We start from the raw sequence: 27317 nt of genomic DNA, 5'->3' as shown, positions 1-27317 counted from the left end.
CTTCCTCACTGCTGGTTCAGTCTCTGATCAGGCGCTGCACTTGGGAGCTGGGGGAATCTGACCCCTGACAAGCATCACAGCTGGATGGAGCAGGACCCACCCAGCTGCATGCTGTGCTGAAATTAACTCCACGAGTTTTCTGATGCAGGAGCGGATGTAATCCTTCAGAGTTTCTTAAGTATGAAGTTCCCAGCGCGAGCACCTCTGGTATCCCCATCAGATATACCCGAGCAGCCGAAGCACTTCAGTACGCACAAAGCACTGCAGAAGCGTATTCCAGCCTGGCGGTCTCCTGCAGAGCACGGGCAACGCTGGCCCGAGGAGGGGTGGGAAAGGCTGCTGGCCGAACGCAGCCAGCGTCGCAGGGCAAACGGGAAAAAAATAGCCGGAGAGCAAGCCCCGCCGGGGCGCAGGACGGGGCGGCGAGAGCGAGAGCCGCCCGGGGCGGAGCGGCGGCGGGACAGGGGCAGGCCCGGCCCCGCTCCGCCCCGCCGCCTCCCGAGGCCGCCGCCGCCGGTCGGCAGAGGCTGGGATGGGGCCGCCCGAGGAGGTGCGGGCGCGGCTGGCGCGGGCCGGGCAGGACCACCTGCTGCGCTTCTGGGCCCAGCTGGGCCCGGCGCAGCGCGGGGCGCTGCTGGCGGCGCTGCCGCCCGGCCTGGGCGAGCACTGTCGGCTGGCGGCGGCCTCCGCCCGCCAGCCGGGGCCGCTGGAACTCCTGGACGGCCGGATGGAGCCGCTGCCCGCCGAGCTGCTGGGCGGCGCCCGCCGCAGCGGCCCGGCCGCGCTGGAGCGCTGGGAGGCGGAAGGTGAGCGGGGCGGGCCGGGGCGGGGTCGCCGCCTCCTCGCCTCACCCCGAGCGCGGGGCCGGGCCCTCGCCGCCGGCCCCTCCGGCTCCGCGGGCCCGCGACCTTCCCGTGTCCCGCCCTGTGCCGAGGGGGCTCGGCCCGGAGGCGCCTCCCGCTGCTGCGGGCCGGGCAGCGCCTCCCTGGGTTCGGTGCTGCGGCCGCCCCGGTGCCGGCGGGAGGCTGGGGCGCAGCACGGGGGAGGACGGCAGCGCGTTTCTGCGGTCGCAGAGCGCGGAGTGACCGCAGCGAGGTGCTTGCTCGTCCCCGTGGAAGAACGTTCTCTCTAAAGCCTCTGCTTTTTCATCAGGCTGCGGAGTCCACAGGCGCTGCTGAGGCTGGCAGGAAGCAAAGGTGTTTATCTGAGGGCGGCTGTTTGAGGTGTCATCAGATTCATGAGCGCGCCGCTTGCGCAACTGAAGGCCGAAAATAGAGAGGGTTATCTTAAAACCGGAGTGTGGTGTGGTGCCTGTGAAAATCTCCCAAACTGACTGGATGTAGCCATGGGCTGTCACGCTCCGTGCGTGAGGCTGGCTTGTCTTCCTGGTAATATCAGGAAGGGCTGTGTAACGCGGCATGTTTGGGAGGGCGGCTGCCTCCCTGTGGCACCCTGGAAATGGCTGATGGAGAGCTCAGGACTGTTGCCAGTGGGATCCCCAGGGCAGAGAGCAGTGTCCTGCGGCATCGTGGCTGGGGTGACATCCGGCAGCCTGGATGATGGCACTGCATTTTGTACCGACGGGGTTTTGCCGTGGTGTGTGGTGTCAGCAGCAGGGCGAAGAAGAGTGGCAGCCAAGTATGATGTCGGGGCAGGTAGGGCAATGACCTCCGTGACAGTGTGGGGACTCTGGTTTGGAGTTAAGACCATACCTTGTTAGACCAAGCCCTGAACGCAGGCAGTCAGGTCCCTGGCAAAGGCTGTTGAGGCATTTAGGGCGAGCATGTTTAACTTTCATTTCCAGCTGTTCAACACAGCAGCAGTGGCTGGAGAGTCGTGTGGTGGGCAAGACATGGAATAGCACTGTGTCTTGCAGGAAGAGGTGAAGTCCCTGGAGATAGGTGGGAGCAGAGTGCTGCTTACCCGGGAAGCTGCACCCAGGCATGTGGGTGGTCTCTTGGGCATCTTGCTGGCATGAAGTTGGTCTCCTGTTACAGCAGAGGCTGGAGCAGAGTGATCTTTAAACTGCGTCACTGTAGCACAGGAAGAAGATGAGATCTGAGAGCTGGGCAGAGAAGTGGGTAGCAGTAGGAGAAGCCCAGGGAAGGAAAATACCTGGTCAGACAAGGCAGGTGGATGGGGAAACACATTGGAGGAGTGCTGTCTGGGGGACAGCTCTGCTATCAAAGCATCCCCTGACTTCACGCACATGACAGTTCCTGCATCATCCCTCCATGGCTGCTGAGCCTGAGGTGGGCCTGGCAAGTGGACAGGTGCCTTCACCCACACGGCAGAGACTTCGCATGGATGGCTAGGCTGATCCAGCTGGCCTGCCTGCATACCCAGTGAGTTGTTGGGGACTGCATGTGGTGCCAAACCACCTTCCTCATTTTTTGGACCCTGGTGGATACTGGCAGCTTTCCCTGGTCACCTCGTGAGTGTTTGAAAGGTGGGGTTGATGGGAGAGGTGGTATCTAGACCTAGGCTGTGTGGAGTGGGGTGCTGCGCTTCCCAGTTCCCCATCATATGTGTATTACATACACATCCTGTGCTTTTTTCAAAGTGTGCTCTCTATTCTGTTTCTTTTCAAAGGTACAGTGGCCTCTCTCTGCTTCTTTATAAAATAACACTGTTAAATAAGTAAATATACACAAAATTGAAAGAAAGCAAGAGAAAAAACAGCTGTGGCCAGAGTAATATCCTAAAGTGTGGCAAGCGTCTGCACAGTCTTTACCTAGACCTGCCAGTGAAGAGGTGAGGATGTGTGGGTGGAGGAGTAAAAATTTCCAAACAAAATCAAAAAAGCAAACATAGAAGTGACATAATTATAGAACAGAAGAGCTTTTCAGATGTGTCAGACTTCGCAGATGGGGCTGAGTGGTGAAGGAGGGAGCACAAGGAAATGTCTGTCAGGGCAGCTCTGTTGCTGAAGATGTTCAGGGTGGCTTCTCTGCTTGTAGGTAGAGGATCATGGCCAGCCTGCCACTTGCTCTGGTCCTTGAACAGATTAACATTGGTGACATGGGCCATGTGTGCCTGGTCCTGTCTTGTGCTGGTGAGGCTGTGGTGGCCTGCTGGCCTGAGCAGCTGGGTGTCCGGTTTAATGCAGTGTGAGCATCATCCTTGCACTGCTGGAGTCTTGGCTGGTCTGGGTTCATCACCTTCCACAATGGCTTTCTTCTGTTCAACAAACTGGGGCTGGGCCTAACCACAGCCCAGTGTCTAGGGCTGGTTTCTGGTTAGCGAAGAGGTAGGTTCTCATGACAGTGGAGGCAAGAATTTGTGTCCAACCAGGCTTTCCAGCAACGTTGCTCACATCTCACACCCAGCCTTTCTACTGCATTGAGCTTCAGTGAGCTGAGCAGAGTGGGAGCAGCCGCTCAGGAATGCCTGGTAGGATTTGGGAGTGGAGCTGCTAGGGTGGTGCTTACTGCCTCAGGCTTGAGGATGTTACTCTGAGGAGGAAATGCATGAATTTTAGGGTCAGATGATCTAGGTTAGGGCTGCACAGTTAAACAACTTTACTAAACTGGACAGCTAGGTCCTTCATCTTCAGCTCCGGGTCAGAGAGGTTCTGGCATGCCTGACTTGTGCCACTGTCAGCAGCAAACAAGGCAAAGTCCGTGGGATTGACCTTGCTTCCTGCAAGCAGTTCTTGCCAGAGCAAGAATTCAGAAGGCCCTCTGTGACGGGGACCACGCAAATGTCACTTGACCCTGAAATCCAGGTTGCCCTGATGCCCATCTGGCGTAGAGACCACTTCTAATTTCTACCAGGAGAGGGGGATGCAGTTCTTAAATATCACTTTACTTTGTTTTTATGATCCAGTTTAATGCTACAGGTGAGAATCAGCCCTCAGTTTTATTCCCTGGGAGTGAGACTTTGTAGTGCTGAACCCCAGCAGTGTTGCAATGGAGACCGGTGTGCAGAAGTTACCTCTCCCCAGGGAGGAAGCACTGATGAGCCCCCATTCAGTGTTCCCTGGGGGAGCTAGTGGTATCGGCACAGGATTCCCTGGGTTTGCGCATCCCTGGGAGGACTCAGGCTCCAAAGGGTTTTTTCTTTAAAGTGAACTGTTCCTGGTGTTGAGCTGGGACATGAGCAGAACAGGCTCTGGTTCCGATCAGGCCCTCGTGCATGCCTTTCTAGACATCTCAGCTTGTTGCTGGGTGTCCCAGAGGTTGCATGTCTCTGATGTTACCATTTGCTTCAAGGGATTGCTACCACCCCTAAACTGAGCTCATCTGTGCTTTGTAAGTGGGCATCTGAATTCCCAGCAGCTCCCATGTGCAGCAAGTGTGTCATCTTCAAATAAAGACCGAACAGCTGAAATTAATTTCTTGTCCTTTCTCCTTCCCATTTTTGTGATTAAAAAGTTTGTTAAAAGAGCCAAGCAACTCAGAAGTTATTCTTGGGAACATCCAAGATATTTTTAAACTGTTAAAAAAAAAAAGGATCTGTTATTGTCTCTGAGACGATAAAACTTAGCTCAGACAGATTTGCTTTCTGGATCTTAAACAAACATGAAGTTTGCTTTCTAGGCAGCCTTATGGATGATGATATAAATAAAGTACAGACACTTTTAGATTCTGTAAATGTTTTATTAATAAAATCCTAGTCTAGGGCATGGGCCACAGTATAGTTGCCATTTCATTAGGCTTTGATGAGCTGCTCTGGTTATCTGACTACTCTGGATTTTTTTTCCTGATTTATTCTTTTCTTGGTTACTGTTGTTATAATCAGGCTGATGCATCTGTTCAGCAGGAGAATTCAATCTGTTCTTGCAAGATCAATCTATTCTTCCTGCAAAATCTATTTTTGTTTTTGCTTTATATGCAAACTAAGACTTACTGCAGATATCTGACAGCCAGCGCATCTTCCTTTTTTTTCATTTGGTTCAGCTTCTGGTATTTCATGTGCTGCAGAAGATAAGCTGGACTTACTATTTTTTTTTTTTAAATGTGATAAATATTTCCATTTCCTGCAGGAATATGCAGCAAGATGCATCAGTTACTATTTTTTGTTGTTGCTGTTGTTATGAACGCTAGTATTTTTGCAGCTAGGTAGTGAGAGCAGAAGTACTTACTAAACTTTCGGGGGATATTTATTTTCATGGCAACCTAAAATCAGGAACTTGAAAAACTCTCCAGTAGTTGTAGGGTTGCACTGTAAATACTGTGAATGCCATAAATGATGGGAAGATCTGTCCCATCCTGACATGCTTGCCATCAGGGAGGGCTGTTCACACAGCCCTAGAAGCTGTTGGACCTCTTCTAGGAGTACAGTGACCCTGCTTCTGCTGGAAAGGAGGGCAGAATTTCTCATGGTGGTGGTAGGAGCAGTGATGGTTTCAGCAGGTCCTGCAGCTGCTAGGAGTCCTGGGTTATCTGCCTAGTGAGTCTATTGGATTCTGGGAAGTGAAAAAGAAAATGGAACTGTTGATTTTATTGCTTTGGAGTGGGGTTCATCCTGTTTAGGTCTGAGTTTCAGAGTTCCGCCTGCATTCCATGCAGCGAGGCCACACTGGGGAGGTCAGTGCGAGAGGCTCAATAACCACTAGGCAGTTTCCGTCCTCTAGTCACTGTGTGGAAAACTTAGGTGAACTGCGTCTTATCTGAGGCATCCTGATTTAAGTGAAGTGGTGCTCTGGTACCTTTGAGTCATGGCCAGGGATTGCAGCTCCTCCTGATGGATGTTGCTTGACAAAACGGGCCCTCATGGGGGCCCATTAACAGTGTTAACGCTAGGCTTCGTATGAAAGATGCCCGCTGTTTGCAGTCTGTTACTATGCCTAAACCTGTCATTTGAGACAAGTGGCACTTGGGAGGAGGTGATGTGGCCTTTTTGTGTCAGGACCAGAGTGTGCATGTGTATGCGTGAGCTTGATAGATGCTGTTACAGCAGCAGGTAATGCTGCAAGGACGGAGCTGGGTAAGGGATGGATGTTGATTAGTGGATGAATCAAAATATTGGAAGTGTTGCTTTGGAGTTCAGCTCAGACCAGCAAGTGCTGATTTCAGTCTTTAGGCAGCTTTGTTTTAAATCAGTATGAAATACTTCGGCTCAGCCAACTTCAGTTCTGAATTATTTAGGGATTTTAAAATGATTTTATTACCCTTTTGAAACGAAACTGGTTCAGAAGTGTCTCATGGGAACTTTTTTAGATTATTTTTTTCCCTGTAAGTTTTTCCCTCATGTATTTTTTTTCCCCCACTGGAAACTTCTGTGTGAAGTTCAGTGGAAGGAGCCAGATACCAGGCATTTCAGGGCTGTCTTGCTCACATACATGAGGCCAAATGGAGAATTTCCATCTGCACCAGCCCCGCAGTAACACAAGGTTAGACAATCATAGAATCACAGAATGGTTCACCTTGGAAGGGAACTTAAAGACCATCTAGTTCCACCCCTCCTGCCATGAGCAGGAACACCTCCACTAGAGCAGGCTGCCCACGGTCCCACCCAACCTGTCCTTGAGCACTTCCAGGGATGGGGCATCCACAATTTCTCTGGGCAGCCTGTTCCAGTGCCTCACCACCCTCATGGCAAAGAATTTCTTCCTAACATCTAACCTAAACCTACCCTCTTTTAGTTTAAAGCTATTATTCCTTGTCCTATCTCTACACTCCCTGATAAAGAGTCCCTCCCCAGCTTTCCTGGAGTCCCCTTTAGGCACTGGCAGGCCACTGTATTGTCTCCCTGGAGCCTTCTCTTCTCCAGGCTGAACAACCCCCAACTCTCTCAGCCTGTTTTCACAGGAGAGGTGCTCCAGCCCCTTGATCATCCTTGTGGCCTCCTCTGGACTCCAACAGGTCCATCTCCTTCTTGTGCTGGGGGCCCCAGAGCTGAACACAGTGCTCCAGGTGGAGTCTCACGAGAGCAGAGTAGAGGGGGAGAATCCCCTCCCTCACCCTGCTGGCCATGCTTCTTTCGATGCAGCTCAGGATATGGTTGGCTTTCTGGGTTGCAAGCACACATTACCGGCTTCTGTTGAGCTTCTCATCCACCAGCACCCCTAGGTCCTTCTCCTCAGTGCTGCTTTGAATCCATTCTCCACCCAGTCTGTATTAGTGCTTGGGATTGCCCCGGCCCAGGTGCTGGACCTTGCATTTGGTCTTGCTGAACTTCCTAAGGTTCGCACAGGCCCACCTCTCAGGTCTGTCCAGGTAGGTCCCTCTGGATGGCATCCCTTCCCTCCAGCGTCAACTACACCACACAGCTTGGTGTCATCAGCCAACTTGCTGACAGTGCACTCAATTTCGCTGTCCATGTCGCCAGCAAAGATGTCAGCTCCAATCCCAGTGCTGATCCCTAAGGAACATCGCTCATAACCGTTTTCCGCTTGGATATCAAACCATTGACCCCAACTCTTGAAGTGCAACCATCTAGCCAATTCCTTACCCACCAAGTGATCCATCCATCAAATCCACATCTCTTCAGTTTGGAGACAAGGATATCGTGTGGGACAGCGCCAAATACTTTGCACAAGTCCACGTAGACAACACCAGTTGCTCTTTCCTTATCCACCAGCTCTGTAACCCCATCGGAGAAGGCCAACAGATTTGTCAGGCATGATTTGCCCTTAGTGAAGCCATGTTGGATGTCACCAATCACCTTTTTTTCCATGTTCCTTATCATAGTTTCCGGAAGGATCTGCTCCATGATCTTGCCTGGCATAGAGGAGAGACTGACTGGCCTGTAGTTCCCCAGCTTTTCCTTTTTTCCATTTATAAAAATGGGGGTTATGTTTCCTCTTTTCCAGACCATGGGAACGCTGGACTGCCACAACTTCTCAAATATGATGGGTCGTGCTTTACCAGGTTCATCTGCCAGTTCCCTCAGGACTCTTAGGTGCATCTCATCAGATTCCATGAACTTGTGCACCGTTAGGTTCCTTAGCTGGTCTTGAACCTGATCATCTCCTAGATTGGGCAGTTCTTAATTTTCTCAGTCTCTGCCTTTGTCTTCTTCAACTTGAGTGGTGTGGCTAGAGCACTTGCCAGTGAAGACTGAGACAAAAGAGTTGTGGAGTATCTCATTCTTCTCAATATCCTAGGTAACCAGGTCTCCCATTTCCTTCAGGAGAAGGCCCACATTCTCCCTAGTCTTCCTTTTATCAACAATGTACCTGTTGAAGCCTTTCTGGTTGCCCTTGACATCCCTTGCCAGATTTAATTCTATCAGGGCTTCAGCTTTCCTAACCTGATCCTTGCCTACTTGGGCTGTTTCTCAGTATTCCTCCCAGGCTTCCTGTCCTTGCTTCCAGCTTCTGTAAGGATCAACACTAATGAATACTTGGATTTGGAGCATAGGGAAGAGATATCAAGATTGGCCTGGGATGGAAGCTATGAACCTGCACCTGCCCAGTGACTCGTAACTGACCTTCCAAACAAGTACAGTGGGGGACTGATGTGGCACAACCGGTGCAGCTATGAACAAGTCAGGTACTTGGTTGCATCCAGAGGAGCAAGTAGCTGGAGCCAACTGGATGGTGATGTATATATTTCAGCTTCTCCCTCTGCTCGGTTCAGTAGGATGTGCTTGCTGGGCGTACTGGCCCCTGTAAAGGTCTTATTCTGCTTTTCAGTGGCACTTGTGTGGTCATGGGTGACTGTGGCATGGTGATGCCCTTTGCATTGCTAGGTGTTTGGGCCCATGACCATCTGCTGTGGATTTTTAATGTCTCTGGGAATCATTGGAGAGTAACTCGTTCACTGTGGCTCTTGGTCGTGGGAGTGATAGCAAGTCTGCTTTTGCCAGTGCTAATGGCTGAGGGATTTTCTTTGCTCAGATGCTGCTAATTTGTCTTGTTTCATGAGAGGCTTATTGTTAGTGCGGAGAAGCCAAGATTAAATCTGTTCAGGGATAAATTGACCAGGGGAGAGGCTTTTCCTGGCATAGTGAATCAGATACCGTGCTGCCTGAACTTGGCAAGACTGTAAAGGTTGTTTTTCCTTTTCCTGAGGTAAAGCAGGGGAGGGCAATAAGCAGGATGTGTGCAATTGCATCTTCACTCATGGTAACACTCACTGCTTCATTTACAGCTGTGACTTTCCTCTCTGTTCCCTGCATCAGAAAAGGGGGGTGGCTGCCACAACAGTGACTCATACTGGAGAGTTTAACTTTGGTTTCTAACCACAGTTGCTTTTCCTTTCTCTCCCCATTGGTAACTTAGTCATCGCTGTTGACCCTTCGACAGGCATTTAATTGCTCACCCTTCCATCCCTGCGAATTGTTTTGTAGGTTTGCCTCATACAGCAGGGGCTGTGTGAGGCATCTCATCCTGTGGCTTTTCCTCCAAGGCACAGGAACAAGTGAAGATGATGGTGTGCCAGATTCTGGCAGACTTGTGGACACAAAGGCTGGCTGGGAGTTGAACACCAACAGTTAGCCAAGTGCTGAAATGGCTGTCACTTTGAGTGTGTGTCTATATGAGGAGGTGAGCAGAGGGAGAAGGGAAGTGAGAGAGGGGACTAGGAGGAAAGAAGCTTTTCCGGAGGTTTTTGTTTCCCGGGGCTGTAGCACTGCACCAACCAAGGATTGTGTACAAAACTTCTCGATCCTCTTGCTGATGCTTCCCTTCTGCAGGTTCTCTTGTACTTGAATTTGCTGCCTCTCTTCTCCTCCCTTAGCACAGGGTGCCAGTGGAGAGGCAGCCACCACCCTGGAAGCATCGTCTTGCAGCCCCTTCTCTCAGGTCCTTCCCATGGCACTCCATGGTGCTGTGTGCTGGAGCGAGCCTCGCTGGGCCCACATGGAGACCTGCGTCTGCAAATGAACCAGACACTAGCCCTGTGTCCTGGCTGCCTGTGCAATGAGAGTCGGTGTTGCAGGTTGGAGCCTGCAACCAAGGACTCAGCAGCAACTGGTGTGCCAAGGACTCTAGCAAATAGCGGTGGCATAACTTATACTTTAGACCCCCAGCCCTGTGCTTTGTTAAGTCTTTTGCAGTAGGAAGTTCTGTAACAGAACCGTTGTTTGTGGTTTGTTGCATAAAGTTAGGTTTATTTTAATTTCATCGGAGTTATAGAACTGAAACTTTGGAGCTTTGCTCTAGTAGAGCTAGTAGAGCTAGGTGTCTCACCATACAGCTCAGCCATCTGTCTGTCATCACAATGTCATATGTGCCTTTTTAATTTTAAGTTTAAACCCATTTAAACTCATCTACTCAGGAACCTCCTGAAAGTTTGAAATCCCAAGTCCAAGACCCTCAGTGCTGGTTTCCTTCTAGAAAGCTCTTCTAATCTTACTTGGAGCACGAGGTTGGGCTACCTTTAGAGGTCCCTTCCAGCCAACATTTTGTGATCCTGTGAATTCAAAGCCCTGTCCTGCAGCAAAGCAATGGCAATGCTGTGTAACTGGCTCCCTTCATTGTGCCTAACCAGGCATTAAGAGCATTTTGGGAAACAGTATATTTAGGCAGAAACACGGTGTTCCTGCTGTGGTCTGGCTGAAACCTGTAAGCATGGGGAAATCAAAAGTATTATTACAATGTCAGGGATAACTTACATCTGTGTTTTTATTGCTGAAAGCTAGGTTTTTGAACAAAACTAAAACCGAGTCAGGTTGTTACAGCAGCAATTGGTGTTTTCCTTCTTACTGCTCATTTAAGCAGCCAATTATTTAAAGGTGAGCATAAAAACAATCCTGGTTTCCTTCTAATTCAGTATTTTTGGTCCCTGTGTCTTTCAGTCCAAGTTAGGAATCTTTTAGTCCCTGCTGAAGTTAAAGTGTGAACGTTTGTCTTCTGCTTGGAGGCTGCGGTGAAGCATAGGCTCCTGTACTGTGGGGGGCATTGGCAGGCTCAGCAACGGTCAGGATACTTCTTGAATTAGGTTGCAAAAGGCTGTGATTGCTACTGTACAGCAGAAGAGGTGTAGCTTTTGACCTGGGCAGTCCCAGAGCTCACTGTACCCCAGAGGAATGTAGAGTGTCCCCTAAGGAAAATACTTTGTTGGATTTGAGCCTAGTGGTTACTGTGGTGATGATTTGAGAAAAAGCAGGGAACAAAGTCTGTGAATGAGCTGTAGGATTCTGCCCCAAGGTCTGGACATTCCTGGCTTGTCAGGAGAAATGATATGGTTTTTAATTAGATTGTGGGAGTTGTGGCTTCTGCCAAATTTGCTGTGTTACTATTAGTCACTGCAGGCAAACAGAAGCTGGAGCACAAGTACAGGTAGCTGATTGAGGTAGCTTCCAAAAATCTTCATGCTTTACTGAAGATGATGAAACTATTCCTTTGGGATGTAGAAATGTTGGTGTTGAAGGACCCCCTTACTTTGAACAGAACCACACCCAGCCCTAGGTGAGGTCAGCTATCTTTATCTAACTCTTGAAAACCTCAAGGGATGGATGTCCCCCACCTCTCTGGATATCTTTTCCAGTGCTGCACCACTTTCCAGTAATTAATTTCTATTCTAATGGCCAATTTGAACATCCTAAGCTGCAATTCACAGCTGTTTCTTGTTGTTAAACCATCTGCTGCTTTAGATGAGGAAATGGATCTATCAGCGAGAGGTGAAATGATTTTTATTTTTTTTTAAATGTTGCATGCAGCATTGTATTTCTCTCTGAACTGCCAGTAGTGGGCATTGAACTGTCAGCTTCTGGCTGTTGCCTGAGCTCTGTAGAAAGGCTCAGAAGAAGGGCACAGGATGTTGACTGTCTTTGTGATTATTATGTTTCCTTTGGCTTCTTTCTCCTGTTCAGGTTTGCATCAGATCTCACAGAACAAAGTGGCAGTGCTGCTCCTGGCTGGAGGACAGGGAACACGCCTGGGAGTGAGCTATCCCAAGGGCATGTACAATGTGGGATTGCCCAGTGGCAAGACCTTATATCAGATCCAAGCAGAAAGAATACGCAAAGTGGAGCAGCTTGCTGGCCAGAGATACCACTGCAAGTGTGCCATCTCCTGGTAGGTGACCCGGAGCCACAGACCTACTGTACAGAGGTCTTTGCACTCTAGTCTTGGCTATGTTGTCTTCTGGAAGTGCTGTTCTAGGTGCCTTGCAGGGACATGTCAGGGGAGAATCTTTTTCTGCAGGGTGTGTGATCCCATCCAGAGGGATGCACAGGGATGGGAAATGACAGGCCTGTGTCTGCAGATCTGAGGAACTGAGCACTACCCTTGAATTGTCTTTTCAAGCGCAGTCCCTGACAACATAATAAACAGTACTTTTCAGTGCCTGTTTCACATTGTTTGTGAGAGATGTCATATGTTTGTGCCATACTTTCTCAGATTCCTTTATGGAGAGAGAGATCACACTGTGCTCACATTCCAAGACCTTCTATGTGTATCTTCAGCCACAGCATAAAACTCTTCCCTTCCACAATAGTAAATGCTTGTCATGCTCCATTTTTAGGCTACTTCCTGTTGTCATTGTTTACAGCTGTCTACCTTATCTGCTGGTTGCTACCAGCTTTCAGAAGTCTCCAGGCTCTGTGCAAGGTGCAGATTATCAATTCCCTATGGGATGTGATGGTAGAGAGAGAGAGGAAGGCACTGCAGCATGGTTCTGAGAATGTTTTTTGCTACGTGTTCATCCTTAGAATATAAAGAAATACCTTTATGAAATCACTGTCTGGTGTGAGGCAGGGTTTGGGAAGAACAAAAGAGCACGTATGTCTCAGGTCTTCAGGATGGCACATTGTTTTACAAATCGGAGATTGAAAGTAATTAAAGTCTGGATTGTGTGCTTCTTTCTGAAGCCATGTATACATAACCTGAATTGCAAACGCATTCATCCCTGGTGCTGTTGGAAGGAAGGATTCAACATCTGCTGATAATGTTTACAGTTTATTTTCCTTGGGCTGAGGAGACAGCTGGCTGCCACAGTACCCCAGAGGCCAGGCTCTGCTGTGCTGCAAAGATGTAAATCTGTGTGTATATGAGGTCTAAGCTCTCCTGTGCAAGCTATGGATACCCTCGTGTGCTTACAGAAGACCCTATATACCTATCACATGTGTTGAGGAAGTGCTGCACAGGTACATGGTGAAGATGGCTCTTAGCTGGTTGAGGGAAGTGCTTGTCCCGCTCTGTGCTGGTGCAGCCTCACCTTGAGTACTATTCATGGTTTTGGGCACCACAATATAAGGATATAAAGCCATAACAGCATGTCCAAAAGAGGGCTACGAAGATGGTGAAGGGTTTAGAGGGCAAGACATATGAGGAGCGGCTGAAGTCATGTGGTTTGTTCAGCCTAGAGAAGAGAAGACTGAGGGGAGGCCTGATAGCAGCCTACAGCCTCCTCATGATGGGAGCAGGGGGGCAGATGTTGATATCATCTGCGTGGACTTGTGCAAAGTATTTGACACTGTCCCACACGTGTCATGCCTGACAAATCTGTTGGCCTTCTCCGATGGGGTTACAGAGCTGGTGGATAAGGAAAGAGCAACTGGTGTTGTCTACGTGGACTTGTGCAAAGTATTTGGCGCTGTCCCACACGATATCCTTGTCTCCAAACTGAAGAGATGTGGATTTGATGGATGGATCACTTGGTGGGTAAGGAATTGGCTAGATGGTTGCACTTCAAGAGTTGGGGTCAATGGTTTGATATCCAAGCGGAAAACGGTTATGAGCGATGTTCCTTAGGGATCAGCACTGGGATTGGAGCTGACATCTTTGCTGGCGACATGGACAGCGAAATTGAGTGCACTGTCAGCAAGTTGGCTGATGACACCAAGCTGTGTGGTGTAGTTGACGCTGGAGGGAAGGGATGCCATCCAGAGGGACCTACCTGGACAGACTTGAGAGGTGGGCCTGTGCGAACCTCAGGAAGTTCAACAAGACCAAATGCAAGGTCCAGCACCTGGGCCGGGGCAATCCCAAGCACTAATACAGACTGGGTGGAGAATGGATTCAAAGCAGCACTGAGGAGAAGGACCTAGGGGTGCTGGTGGATGAGAAGCTCAACAGAAGCCGGTAATGTGTGCTTGCAACCCAGAAAGCCAACCATATCCTGAGCTGCATCGAAAGAAGCATGACCAGCAGGGTGAGGGAGGGGATTCTCCCCCTCTACTCTGCTCTCGTGAGACTCCACCTGGAGCACTGTGTTCAGCTCTGGGGCCCCCAGCACAAGAAGGAGATGGACCTGTTGGAGTCCAGAGGAGGCCACAAGGATGATCAAGGGGCTGGAGCACCTCTCCTGTGAAAACAGGCTGAGAGAGTTGGGGGTTGTTCAGCCTGGAGAAGAGAAGGCTCCAGGGAGACAATACAGTGGCCTGCCAGTGCCTAAAGGGGACTCCAGGAAAGCTGGGGAGGGACTCTTTATCAGGGAGTGTAGAGATAGGACAAGGAATAATAGCTTTAAACTAAAAGAGGGTAGGTTTAGGTTAGATGTTAGGAAGAAATTCTTTGCCATGAGGGTGGTGAGGCACTGGAACAGGCTGCCCAGAGAAATTGTGGATGCCCCATCCCTGGAAGTGTTTAAAGCCAAGTTGCATGGGGCTTTGAGCAACCTGCTCTAGTGAAAGGTCTCCCTGTAGGGGAGCTGGAATTACATGATCTTTAAGGACTCTTCCAACACAACTCATTCTATGATTCTATGATCTCTTCTCTCTGGTGACAGCGACAAGATCCAAGGGAACGGCATGTAACTGTGGCAGGGGAGGTTCAGGCTGGATGCTAGGAAAATGTTCTTCGTTGAGATGGTGGTTGGGCACTGGAACAGGTTCCCCAGAGAATTGGTCACAGGACTGAGCCTGACGGAGTTCCAGAAACATTTGGACGGTGCTCTTAGACATGTGGCTTCATTTTTGGGTGGTCCTGTGTGGAGCCAGAACTTGGATTTGATGATCCTTCTGAGTACCTTTCAGTTTAGGATATTTTATGATTTTATGATTCTAGCCAGTGTTGGAGACGGAAGGTGATGGAAGGAAAGACAGAAGCAATGTGGAGCTAGAAGGAGAGGAGGAAACAGAGAAACTTAAAAGCAAGTTGTGCTGCTCTTCATATTGCCGCAAAAGAGGCACTAGCATACTTTGAGCTCCTGGAGATTCATGGTTCATTCTCATAACCTTATGCTGGTCAATACTTCTTTAAATGGTTACTTTCAGTTTGAAATTTGGGGTGAATGAATCTCTTGTGCTGTTCTTTACTCTGTTTTGGAGCTGACTTGGATATCCAGATGTTATTTGTATTTAGGGAAAGGCTTTTCTGTCTTGTCTGGAGCTAAACCTGTGGGTAGGATTGCTCATGAGACTTTGTACAGTCTTCCTGCAGGATGAGCTTTCAAGGAGAGCTCTACTAGTCAGCTACATACCATAAGTTACTGTATTGTCATTCATTTAACACACTAAGTTTTTTTTCCTTCTCTGTCCCATCTGTAGTTTTTTTCTTTTTCTTGTTCCTTGCTCTACACCTGTTCCTACCCAGGTACATCATGACAAGTGAGTTCACCCTGGGGCCGACAGAAGAGTTCTTTGCAGAACACGGCTACTTCAACCTGGATAAATCCAATGTGATCATGTTTGAACAGAGGATGCTGCCAGCTGTTACCTTTGATGGGAAGGCCATCTTGGAGGAGAAGGGGAAAATTGCTATGGCTCCAGGTACCCTGCTGTTTGCCCTTATTTAGTACAGTAATGTAATATGTGTTGAAAATTACTATCAGCCGGCCTTGGCACACAGGAGCAGTATTTGGAAGTCAATGTCAATGCTTCTAATTGGCACGGGAGGGTTCAGTTAAATGCTTTAGTCTGTTAATCAAGAATGTAGTAACCTCTGTTTAGTTATTGCTGGAGATTTGCCCACATCACTTTTTTTTTTTTTTTAATCAAAGCCTGGGAATATTAGCAGGATTAGAAGGGGTGGGGTAGCTGCAGGTTTGGAATAGTGTGCATGTGCATGGGCAGGGCTGTGTATAAGCTAGGGATGCGTCCCCAGGATGACAGCCCCTGGGCTGCTGCCTCCCAGGGTGAAGCTGTCAGGAGAGCTGTGTGTGCTCCTTGCCACGCACTGTGCCAGCTCTGAGTTAGCGTTTGCTCAGCAGTCAGCAGTGATGCTGTCAGGCTGGGGAGGAAGCTCACCTGGCTGAAGGCTCCCCCTTTCAAGGCTGATAGCTGGAAATGGGGAAAAAAGCAACAAGCAGCAGGAAGATTAACTCTTGCCAAAATGATTGAAATGTCTCACATCTTCTCTTCTCTTAACCTGGACGTGGCAAGAGACTCAGTGAAGGCAGCCCATTCAAGGCTCTGTTGCAGTAATTTGTTTTTTGTGGCGGCAGAATGGTTCTCCTGAGCTAACTGGAGTGTCAAAGGAGTGACCATGAAATGGTGATCTGCGGTGAACAAATAAATGTGCAGATGGAGTTTAAGCCTTTAGAAAGTCATTGGATACTTTTAAGGGCAGGAGTATGAAGAGGATAAGACTGTCCTTAGTGTTTTTCTACAGGCTGAGTTTTAAATGTGCTTTTGCTCTGCACTGGAAGAGACGAAATGTAGCAATCTTTTCCCATCCTCTTTTGCCACACTGTTTTCCCCATTAGTGTTTTTCATCTGAGGATCTTACAATACTTCAAAGTCTTATAATGCTTCCCTGTGAGGTTGGTACCCAGTCCTACTTTGCAAGGTTTCACACTAGGGTGTGAAAGTTCAGGCCTTGCCTGAATTGAGTTGGTGGCAGAGCTGGAAATAAAATCCAATGGCACTGATTCTTGTCTAGAAAACATTCCCTGCTCTGCTGTTAAAGAAAATCTGTTCAGGACTTGTACCTTTTGCTTTGTTAATTGCAATAAAAACCCTGCAGAGTCACTAATTAACCAGGGCCTCTTCTTTTCTCTTGCATTATAGATGGCAATGGTGGCTTATATCGTGCTTTGGTGGATAATAAGATCTTGGATGACATGAAGCAGCGTGGTATACAGTATGTTCATGTATACTGTGTAGACAACATCCTCGTCAAGATGGCAGATCCAGTCTTCATAGGCTTCTGTGTTTCCAAAGGGGCAGATTGCGGTGCCAAGGTGAGATGGTGCTAATGCTGGGCCATTTCCCCACAAGGAGTTAAGATCCGATTACACTGGAAGGTACTGGTTAGGGTGAGCTCGGAGGTACTGGAGTGTTCAGATCTCTGCCCAATGACAGCTCTCTTGGAGCAGATTTAGATGTGGCATTCTGAAAATGCAAGGGGAGCTGCTTGCTGCCCATTTTGTATTCAGAATTTACTTCCTGGGGGTGTACTTCTAGGACCTCTTCCCAGAGTACAATGGAAAATAGACTTAGATTAAAGCAGAGACTGTAATTACACAGGAAACTACAAACTGGAATCGATTCCCTTTTATGTGTGCCCTTTCTATAAAGGCACCTGAGATATCAAGAAGCTTTATTAGACTGTGATGTGTTTTATAAATACACCTTTAAGTCTAGTCAAGGCACTCCTTACGTCCCACTGTGGAGGACAGGTAAAGTTGAAAGAGCCTGGTTTTGTGACTCCAAAAGAGCAGGTGCCTGATGTTTATGAGGACAGATTAGTATTGCTTTAATCATGAACACTGTTCATGCAGACAGGGAGCTGAAGGTTAATAGCTGTAAACATTCTTCATTTAGTGCCAGGTCCCAGTTAAAAGTTGATAAGAAAAGTGTCCCCACAGTATGCTGATTTCTTCTAACTGTGGTTTGTCTTCTGAGTAACTGCAATTTAAGTGGTCATGTACTAGTTTTTATGCCAGATTGTTGGAAAAAAATATGCCTCCAGGCTACTTTGTATACTCAGCACTGTCTTGCTTGTGTTCTTGAGGCATTAGAGGATCAGCATGCAGCAGGGTCTAGTAGGATAATTTGATAATTTTTTGGGGGGGAGTTGAAATATTGCCAGGTTTTTCTTTCTTCTTGTCACAGTCCTCTGTCCTGTGTCTGCAGGTGGTGGAGAAGGCCTACCCCACAGAGCCTGTTGGGGTGGTGTGCCGTGTGGATGGGATCTGTCAGGTGGTGGAGTACAGTGAGATCAGCCCAGAGACTGCGCAGCTGCAAAGCCCTAATGGGGGGCTGGTGTACAGCAGTGGCAATATCTGCAACCATTTCTTCACTGTTGAATTTCTGCAGATGGTGGCCCAGTAAGTTCCAGCAGAACTACCAGGCAGCTGTGCATCCCAGAAATGCTTCCAAGAGTGGATGTTCCTATTTCCCACTTTGTAATTATAGTTATGGGTACCTCCTCTCTTCTCAAAAGAGTTTAAAACAACCATGTCCACTTTTGACCACTCCAGCATGCTCTTTAGGCTTTACATAATGGAGAGTCTGCATGCTTTGCTGTGACTAAATCAACGGAGATAAACCAGTGCATGGCCTTTCTGGGCCTGCAGAGATGAGCAGGCATGTGAGCCGTGGTGTGGTCAAGCAATGCTGCCCCACATTGAGGGTTTTCAATAGGAACGTTACCAATGCTGTCCCTTGGGACAACAGGTTGGGGGAGTTAATGGAACTGGGGGAGGATTCTGCTTGGAGTTGGGAGAGGGAGGCACGATACTGAGTGTTCAGCGTGCAGCTCTCTTCCCTTAGATATGGTACTGACCCGGGAAAGGCTGGGGGTACTGTCTCTGTGGGAGTATATGATACTGATGAAGTCTAAAGGTGTGGAGATAGTTATGGGGGACCTAACTTCATTTTTGTCCAGTCCTGAGCCAGACGATATTCCTGAAGAGCTTGATCTACTTTTGTGTGAGAGATCTGCTCTGCTCCATTTTCAACCTGGCCATGTAACAGTTTAGGTTACCTTTTTTTTTTTTTTCTTCTCTGCTTGTGATTGCAGCTGGATGCTAGGTCCTCCCTCACTTTTTCCTTTACCCTATTATGTCACGTTGTGCAGGAGTGGAGTGCTGCTGCTCCCTGCCATGCAGGTGTCTGGGCTGCTTTGCTCAGTGAAGTGTTTCCTGGATGTGATTTTATGTCACAACCCACAACAGTTGAGATATGACCTAGAGTAATAATAAGCAGTGTGCTTCCCAGAAGTGTACTTCTTTTCTCAAAGTGGGCAGGAAGTAAATTATCTTGTTTGTCCTCCTTTTTGCAGAAAATATGAGCCCCAGCTGAAGCATCACGTAGCGATAAAGAAGGTGCCTTACATTGACGAGGAGGGAAATCTGGTAAAACCGCTAAAACCAAATGGGATAAAGCTGGAGAAGTTTGTGTTTGATGTGTTCCAGTTCTCTAAGTTAGTGGCAGACATGAATATTTTTTCCCCTCTCACTGTTTGTTTGGATGACTGCAAGTTGTAAAAGACTTTGACAGAGTGTGTGGTTTGTGGGTGACTTGTTAAAAAGACGGTTGGATCTACCAAACTCCAGCATGACAGTAACTTCACAGGCTCTGAAGGGTGCATTCACAGAGCCCTTGGCAGCAGCTGGGCTTTCTCTGACCATTCTTTGGGAATCTTTTGTTCTGTGGAGGATGGTTTGGTTGGCCCAGCCTCTAATAGCCATATGAAAGAAAGAGAGAGAAAGAAAGGAAGGAAGGAAGAAAGAAAAGGAAATCTTGTGCAAAGCCAACATTTAATACAAGTGCATGTTGAAGTATTCAGGATCTAAGAAATCAGGCCTTATAGAATTGTGAATTCCATGACAACTGCTGCTCTTGTTACATTTTAGGTGCATATTAAACAAGGGCTTAGTTCACACCCTTTGCGTTCAGAAAACATGTTGCTTAAGCACCATGGGGCTAAGTTACTGTTGCTGTAGGAACTGTAAATGTTGGCTTGCCAAACTCTGAAACATAGCAGAGATATCTGTGCTACAGCGTTAACACAGGAGCTTTGAGTTTAGGGAATGTGGGATTTTAATAATTTAGAAATCCAACAGAAATTTATAAATGCTATTTTTGAAGGCCTAGAATTCATCTGTAAAGATTCTCTTCTAGGCTTAAATGAATGGCAAAAAGAGATCTCATGCAAACTGAAATATCTTGTTTGGGGATTGCATTTTTGTTTTTAGAGGATTTACTTCAGAAAAAGGTGCTCAAGTTTTGAACCCTGGTCTCCATTTCCTGACATAGTCAGTAATGAAATATATGAAAGGCAAAGACAGTGTATTGGAAATAGTGCAGAGCTCTGGGTTTCAAAAGAGCTCATATGCAAGCAGTGATTTCCTGTACTTTGTAAAAATAATGCAGGAATTGTTTGGCAGATGCTCTTCACATGTGAAGTGCAGAAATGTGCAGAGGCTGGTTTCTTATTTGAGTTCCTTTTTTCTGATAAGCAACTGTACTTAACATTGACTGTAAGTCCTCCCTTATTGCTTATTCATACCTGGAAACTGGTGTCCTCAGTTCATCCTTGCCCACAGACTCTCAAGTTCAGTGACCATTTCTTTGAGCAGGGGTGCTGTGCTCTGTAGTGAGCAGCACAGCTCTGCCGTGTATCTGAGCTTCAGGTGTTGCTGTTAGCTGAGACTTTTTGTCCACATGTCTCTAGTGCCTGGAGAAATTTCTCTGGGATCTGTGGAGAAGTTTTGTTTTTCCTCCTACCTCTGTACAGTTCTTGTGGGTCATGAGGAAAGAGATTAGGCACCTCAGTTAATGAAACGGTTAACGAACCTGATCTCCTTCTGATACAAGGTGACCTGCTTAGTGGATGAGGGAAAGGCTGTGTATGTGGTCTACCTAGACTTTAGCAAAGCTTTCAACAGTGTTTCCCAAAAAATTCTCCTGGAGAAGCTGGCTGCTCATGGCCTGGATGAATGCACGCTTCCCTGGATAAAAAAAAAAAAAAATTAGCTGAGTGGCTGGGCCCAAAGAGTTGGGGTGAATGGAGTTAAATCCAGTTGGACTCCAGTCACAAGTGGTGTCTCCCATGGCTCTGTACTGAAGCCAGTTCTCTTCAATATCTTTATCAATGGTCTGGACGAGGGGTTCGAGTTCACCCTCAGGAAGTTTGCAGTTGACACCAAATTGGGCCGTGAGTGTTGATCTGCTTAAGGGCAGGAAGGCTCTGCAGAGGGATCTGGATAGGCTGGACCGATGGGCCAAGGCCAACTGTATGAAGGGCAACTAGGCCAAGTGTCGGGTCCCACACTGGCAGGTACAACAACCCCATGCAATGCTACAGGCTGGGGGAAGAGTGTCTGGAAAGCTGCCTGGAGAAGAGGGACCTGGGGGTATTGGCCGATAGCCAGTTAAATATGAGTGAGTTGTGTGCTCATATGGCCAAGAAGTCCAACGGCATCCTGGCTTGTATAAGAAGCAGTGTGGCCAGCAGGACTAGGGAAGTGATTGTCCCTCTGTACTTGGCTCTGGTGAGGCCGCACCTGGAGTACTGTGTTCAGTTTTGGGCCCCTCCACTACAAGAAGGACATGGAGGTGCTGGAGCTTGTCCAAAGAAGGGCAATGAAGCTGGTGAAGGGTCTAAAGAACAAGTCTTATGAGAAGCAGCTGAGGGAGCTGGGGTTGTTTAACCTGGAGAAAAGAAGGCTCAAGGGAGGCCTTACCATTCTCTAAAGCTACCTCAGTGGAGGTGGGGGGTTGGTCTCTTCTCCAAAGCAACAAGTGGTAGGACAAGAGGAAATAGCCTCAAGTTGCACCAGAGGAGGTTTATGTTGGATATTAGGAAAAATTTCTTCACTGAAAGGATTGTGCGGCATTGGAACAGGCTACCCAGAGAAGTTAGTTGAGTCACCATCCCTGGAGGTATTCAAAAGATGCGGATATGTGTTGTTTACAGACATGGTTTAGTGGTAGACTTGGCAGTGTTAGATTAATGGTTGGACTTGATGATCTTAGTGGTCTTTTCCAACCTAAAGTATTCTGTGATTCTATAATTCTATTCTGCTTTTCTGTCATAAAGTCCTGGTATTCTTTGCTCTTCAGATGGGAGGTGGACTTTCCTTAGCTTGACTTTGCCCCAGGCTGCATACATCAATGCTCCCTAAAATATATATGAACTCTTCCCCTTGAAAGTTGTTTTTGCATCTTTTCTGCTAACAGGGCTGATGGCTAGCTTTGTTTTTCATTGTTTTCTCCCCTTTGCTTGTAGGAATTTTGTGGCATTTGAAGTTTTGAGAGAAGAGGAGTTCTCACCATTAAAAAATGCAGACACAGCTGACAAAGACACTCCTACCACTGCTCGGCAATCCCTCCTGGCCCAGCATTACCGCTGGGCTCTGAAGGCTGGGGCCAGATTTCTGGATGAAAATGGTTGCAGAATACCAGAGAAACTCAGGTGTGAACCTTTCTGACCTTCTCTGCAGCTTCTTTGCATGTGACTGCCCAAACTTGAAAGCTCGCTAGTGGCATGTACACTTCATTCTAAAATTGGGCATTTGCCGGATCACAGGATGACTTGGCATGGGTTCTGTTCAGCTGGCCTTTTCTGAACATGCCAAGTATTATCCGTAACAGCTACTGCTCCATTAGTGATTGTAAGTACTCTAGTCAGTAATGGCCAGTAATCTTTGCTTTAAGTCTGGCTGAATTTCCTGCCTTGGAGATAGTGAGTTGACTCCTCATATAGCAACGCGAACACAGTGAGACAACTACCTTAGGTAGAGGCAACCTTTTGTATCATTCAGGATTTAGCCAGCCCAAGGAATTGTAATTTGTAGTCCTCCCCAGCTTTTCTGAATATGATCCTAGAACTTAAAGCCCATCTAGAATCTCAGGTGGACATGAGTATTGGATATTATAGCAACTACCAGTTTAAATACTTCCTGCATCACACTGAAGTAAAAGCAGCTTTCCATTCTTGGGACTCTTAATTCATCAACGCAAAGTTAAATAAACCCACAAGCTGTTCATTGTATTTGAAAAGCACCTCTTTAAATGTCATGTAATTGTTTTGATGAGAAATAGTTGGGACCTGCTGATTCCCTTTTATTTTTAGTGTTTGTGTTCAAATGATGTCTGATGTATGTGAATATAACAAATGTCGTACCCTTCTGGATGTCTTATTCCTGACAGACTTTCAAAGATGACACGCTTCTTTGTAAGCATAGCAAGAAGTTAATCCTGTGTTCTCTTCTTCAGTCTCTCAGGAACTGAAGATCCTCCGGCTGTGTGTGAGATTTCTCCATTAGTGTCTTACTTTGGAGAGGTGAGAATAATTATCTATGGAGGTATTTTTAAGAGTGTGCAGGAATGCATCTGATTTCTGTACAGAAATTGGATTTCTTTAGCCTGTGCTTGCTGAGAAATTATAAGATCAAGGGAGCTAGGACTTAGTCTCTGTGTTATGTTTGTGGTTTCTTCTGTGGCTTATTCTTCAGCAGGTTGTTCAGTCTTCATTTATAACAAGTTTAGCTATCTGTATAATGAGATTTGTAATGAGTCTGTGCAGTTTCATGAGGACTCACGAGTACTTTGAGATCCTCTGAATGAAATGAAAAGTGCAGAATATTCAAATTACCAAATCCATGGGGTCACTGTATACAGTTGCATACTAATCTGTGCTAGTCTTCCACGGTGAGTGAATACTGAGAGTATATGTGCGTTGACTTTAGAGGAAACGCATCTTAGAACACATTTATGAGGTTCATCCCTCGGTAAATGATTGGTTCTGAGAAACTAATTCCATTTAGTAATGAGGGAAGGAGCCTTTATATGTTGGAGAAACAGGGTGAGAAAGAGTAGATTGCAGAAGGTTGTGTGCGCTCTGGGGAAGAGCATACATGAAGGTTTACATCTCCACTAGGGAAGAAGCCAGAGGGTTGTGGTTAATGGTATGGAGTCAAGTTGGAGTCCTGTATCTAATGGAGTCCCTCAAGGGTTGGTACTGGGATCAGTGTGGTTTAATATATTCATCGATGACTTGGATGAGGGAATGGAGTGTGCCATTAGCAAGTTTGCTGTTAACACTAAACTGGGAGGAGTGGCTGACATGCCAGAAGGCTGTGCTGCCATCCAGAGGGACCTCAACAGGTTGGAGAATTGGGCGGGGAGAAACTTGATGAAATATAATGAGGGCAAATGTATAGTCCTGCATCTGGGCAAGAACAACCCCCAGACACCAGTATAAGTTGGGAACTGCCCTGCTGGAGAGCAATTAAGGGGAGAGGAACCTGGGGGTCCTGGTGGACAGCCGGATGACCATGAGCCAGCACTGTGCCCTTGTGGCCAAGAAGGCCAGTGGCATCCTGGGGTGTCTCAGCAGGACTGTGGTTATTAGGTCAAGAGAGGTTCTCCTCCCCCTCTCCTCTGCCCTGGTGAGACCACATCTAGAATATTGTGTCCAGTTCTGGGCCCCTCAGTTCAAGAAGGACAGGGAACTGCCCGAGAGAGTCCAGCACAGAGCCACAAGGATGATTAAGGGAGGGGAGCATCTCCCTTACGAGGAAAGGCTGAGGGAGCTGGGTCTCTTTAGCTTGGAGAAGACTGAGGGGTGACCTTATTAATGTTTATAAATACATAAAGGGTGAGTGTCAGGAGGATGGAGCCAGGCTCTTCTCGGTGACATACAGTGTTAGGATAAGGGGCAATGGGTGCAAGCTGGAACACAGGAGGTTCCGCTTAAATATGAGACAAAACTTTTTTATGGTAAAGGTGACAGAGCACTGGAACAGGCTGCCCAGGGGGCTGTGGATTCTCCTTCTCTGGAGACTTTCAAAACCTACCTGGACGTGTTCCTGTGTGACATGATTTAGGTGTTCCTGCTGTGGCAGGGGGATTAGACTAGATGATCTTTCAAGGTCCCTTCCAATCCCTAACATTCTGTGATTCTGTGATTCTCTTTCTGCCTGCAATTGGCTAGCTCATCATAACCGATGCGTTATAAGAACAAAATAAAAATAAGACAATTTGACTTTTCTTTGCTAGGATTGTTCTAATAGGAGGTAAGAACACTCCGCTCCATGCTTCACCCTCCCCAGGAAGGTTTGTTCCAGAGATCCATTGTTGTATAGTTCATCCATGCCTCTCCTTCATGAACTGTGGTCATGTGGCTAAAGTACTTTTCATCTCTGTCACTGGGGAGATGGTTGCTGTTGTCTGTCCTTCCCATGGCCTTTTAACCTTGGGTAGTCAGTCATTCTTTGAGAACGTTATGGAGACTTAAAAATAGTACAGATAACAAGTCTGATCCATTTATAACCTAACTTTACTGTCTTCACACATTCTTAGGGTCTGGAGGCGTGCATGAAGAACAAAGACTTCTGTTCTCCCTTTATACTCGATGAAAGCAAAGCAGAAATGCTAGGAAATTCTTGAAAAGGAGGGAGGACTTCTCCTCAAATCCGATACATGTCTGTCAGAGCCATTGAAAGAAAAGACACTGCTAAAATGTCAGTTACGAAGTGTATTATGTATTATGAAAAATTGCTTTACGGTATCAGATAGTTGGCAAATCCTTGCGGCAGTTGTATTTACACAGATGTGCATATGTACCAGTTCTGTTTGGTAACTTTGAAGGCTATGCCTTTTACTTTGGTCTGTCTTGTAGACTGATGTGAATGAAGATTAATACCTTCCAGGTACCAAATGGATTTTATATTTCTTATTAGTTATGCATACAGATATGTAACAGAGTAAATCAGAAACAAATCAATCAGCTTTGCATTCAAGAAGATTAAATCTCTGCAGTGCCTTGCTATGTATCTTATTTGTGTCTTTGTTCCATTTTTTGTTGTTATTGTTGCTGTTTTTTTTTTTTTTTACTGTGTGCACAGCTGAAGAAGAATCAGTATGATGCCCCACCCTGAAAAGTATGGAATGACTTTGTGTACTGGGTCCTCTGTCTCTAATCTTGTGCTGGTTAGTAGACTAAGTTCAGCACATCCTCTAATTGGGTTATAGAGAAGGGTCTGCTGTATGTGGGGATCCTTTTATGTGTAAGTTTTGCTTGAGATTTGGCCTCAGCAGCAGAACAGGCTATTTTACATATGTAGGCTCAGTGGTGGCATTCCAAGAAAACATAACTAAATATGCAGCTCAGGCTGCATACACTTTACTCTTTACAGCTGTAGTGAACAGTTTTTTCATTATTATTATTTTTGAGGGGTCAGAGGTGGGGCAAAAAAAAAGGCTGAGAACTGTTTTCATAATAACCTTCTACTCTTCCTGTTTTATGGCAAACATTTATTTTGCTTTCCATTTTTTTGTTTAATGTATATCCTATCCCTCAAAGGGGAACTCTTTTAAAAGTGGCTGAAAGTAATAGGAGGAACATGCTGTGATGGTAGAATTTGATGTGTAACCAAAAGCAGAAAAATGCCTTTCTTTTAAAATATATTACTAGCTATAATGTGAAGATAATTGTCAGCTAATTAAGGACAGTGATTGTCAGAACACATGTAGCACATGAACTCAGCCTTGGCTGAGGGCTTCCAGGGTGATGGTGATACACAGCTCCTGTTTAGCTCCAGCAGACCTGTGCCATGTGGGCAGCTGCCTGCAACAGAATCTTCACTGAATACACCAAAGTCGTTTCACACTTCACGAGGACACTTCGTGTGCTCTGCTGAGTGGAATTGGCTTGAGGAGCATGCTATGCTTTTCACCCAAATCGGGTATAAGGAAGGTGATGAGGAAGATAAAACATTTCAGATGAGGCATCATCTGAAATACCAGGTCTCAGTATCTGCTTCTACTAAGGAATTGCTGATGCTGATATTAAGCATTAATCTTTTACGTAAGTGATTTTCTGAAATTCCTCATATGAAGCTGTATTCAGAATGTTGGAGAAGTATTAAAATAGCTTTGAGAGTAATTACACTTTATAAGTAGACTCATGTTTTCTAAAGGAACCATTTAAATGTCAATGGCAGAATTTAAAGATATAAAGTGTATCTACATATGCATAAGTAATTAGCCTTTTGCACATGCAAACCAGCTAATTACAGTTCTGATTACCTCATTTTGCGTGTGCAACCAATAACTGATTTTTAGTGTAAATCAAACATTTGTCTTTGATGCTCAATTCTGTAATTTTTATTGCACAATTTTCTATGGGTCATTTTCATTCCTGTCGACCAATTTTTACATCTGAGAACTAATCGCATGGTATCCTTGTAAGTATTGCTCGTCAATTCAGGCACAGGTTGCTTTAAGTTGCACTGTGCTATAAAGAAAGAATATATATATTTTTCATTTATAAAATACTTTCTCTTTTGAAACTCAATTATAGCCCATTTTCTGTGTGCTTAAATCATGTGAACGCTGAACTGCTGACATGATTTTTAGAGATTGTTTTCAAGGTGAAACTGAATTAGTATGATGAACGCCTTTTTTTTTCCCTATGACTCTTCATGTTTTAAACTGGAACATTAAAAGATTCTTGAGGGAACTTTAAAAAAAATTCTCATATTCATTGTGAAATGATAAAAAAAAATTGAAATAGAGGGGGATCCCGTAGTGTTCCAGAAACTTTTGGAGACATAAGCTTTTTTATAATAAAGATGTTACTGTGA

At 46.6% G+C, this 27317-nt stretch overlaps 1 protein-coding gene across 2 annotated transcripts; it reads left to right on the top strand.

The window, feature by feature from the left end:
• The first annotated feature begins 404 nt into the window (after positions 1–404).
• UAP1L1 (UDP-N-acetylglucosamine pyrophosphorylase 1 like 1) lies at positions 405–27317 on the top strand. Of its 2 annotated transcripts, none has more exons than XM_040531709.1 (9): positions 405–806; positions 11707–11911; positions 15371–15546; positions 16786–16958; positions 17854–18047; positions 19004–19144; positions 21956–22141; positions 22945–23011; positions 25033–27317. In XM_040531709.1, the coding sequence occupies exons 1-9, from the start codon at positions 533–535 to the stop codon at positions 25117–25119; spliced, it is 1503 nt and encodes a 500-aa protein (XP_040387643.1). In that variant the 5' UTR covers positions 405–532; the 3' UTR covers positions 25120–27317. The 2 variants fall into 2 exon arrangements, with proteins under 2 accessions (XP_040387643.1, XP_040387642.1); XM_040531708.1 differs by lacking the exon at positions 405–806 and adding an exon at positions 1250–1655.

This window comes from Cygnus olor, chromosome 19 (assembly GCF_009769625.2).
Source record: "Cygnus olor isolate bCygOlo1 chromosome 19, bCygOlo1.pri.v2, whole genome shotgun sequence".
Classification (NCBI taxonomy): Eukaryota; Metazoa; Chordata; class Aves; order Anseriformes; family Anatidae; genus Cygnus; species Cygnus olor.
The sequence above is the reverse complement of the archived record's forward strand: the minus strand, read 5'-3'. Positions and strand labels throughout refer to the sequence as shown.

What these genes read in the sequence shown, in the direction of transcription:
- UAP1L1 (XM_040531708.1), top strand. Translation starts at nt 1,346, where the DNA reads ATGGGCTGTCACGCTCCGTGCGTGAGGCTGGCTTGTCTTCCTGGTAAT. An exon ending in GATGTGTTCCAGTTCTCTAA is followed by an intron (nt 19,145 to 21,955) that starts GTTAGTGGCAGA and finishes CTTTGCTTGTAG; the next exon opens with GAATTTTGTGGCATTTGAAG. An exon ending in AGAATACCAGAGAAACTCAG is followed by an intron (nt 22,142 to 22,944) that starts GTGTGAACCTTT and finishes TCTCTTCTTCAG; the next exon opens with TCTCTCAGGAACTGAAGATC.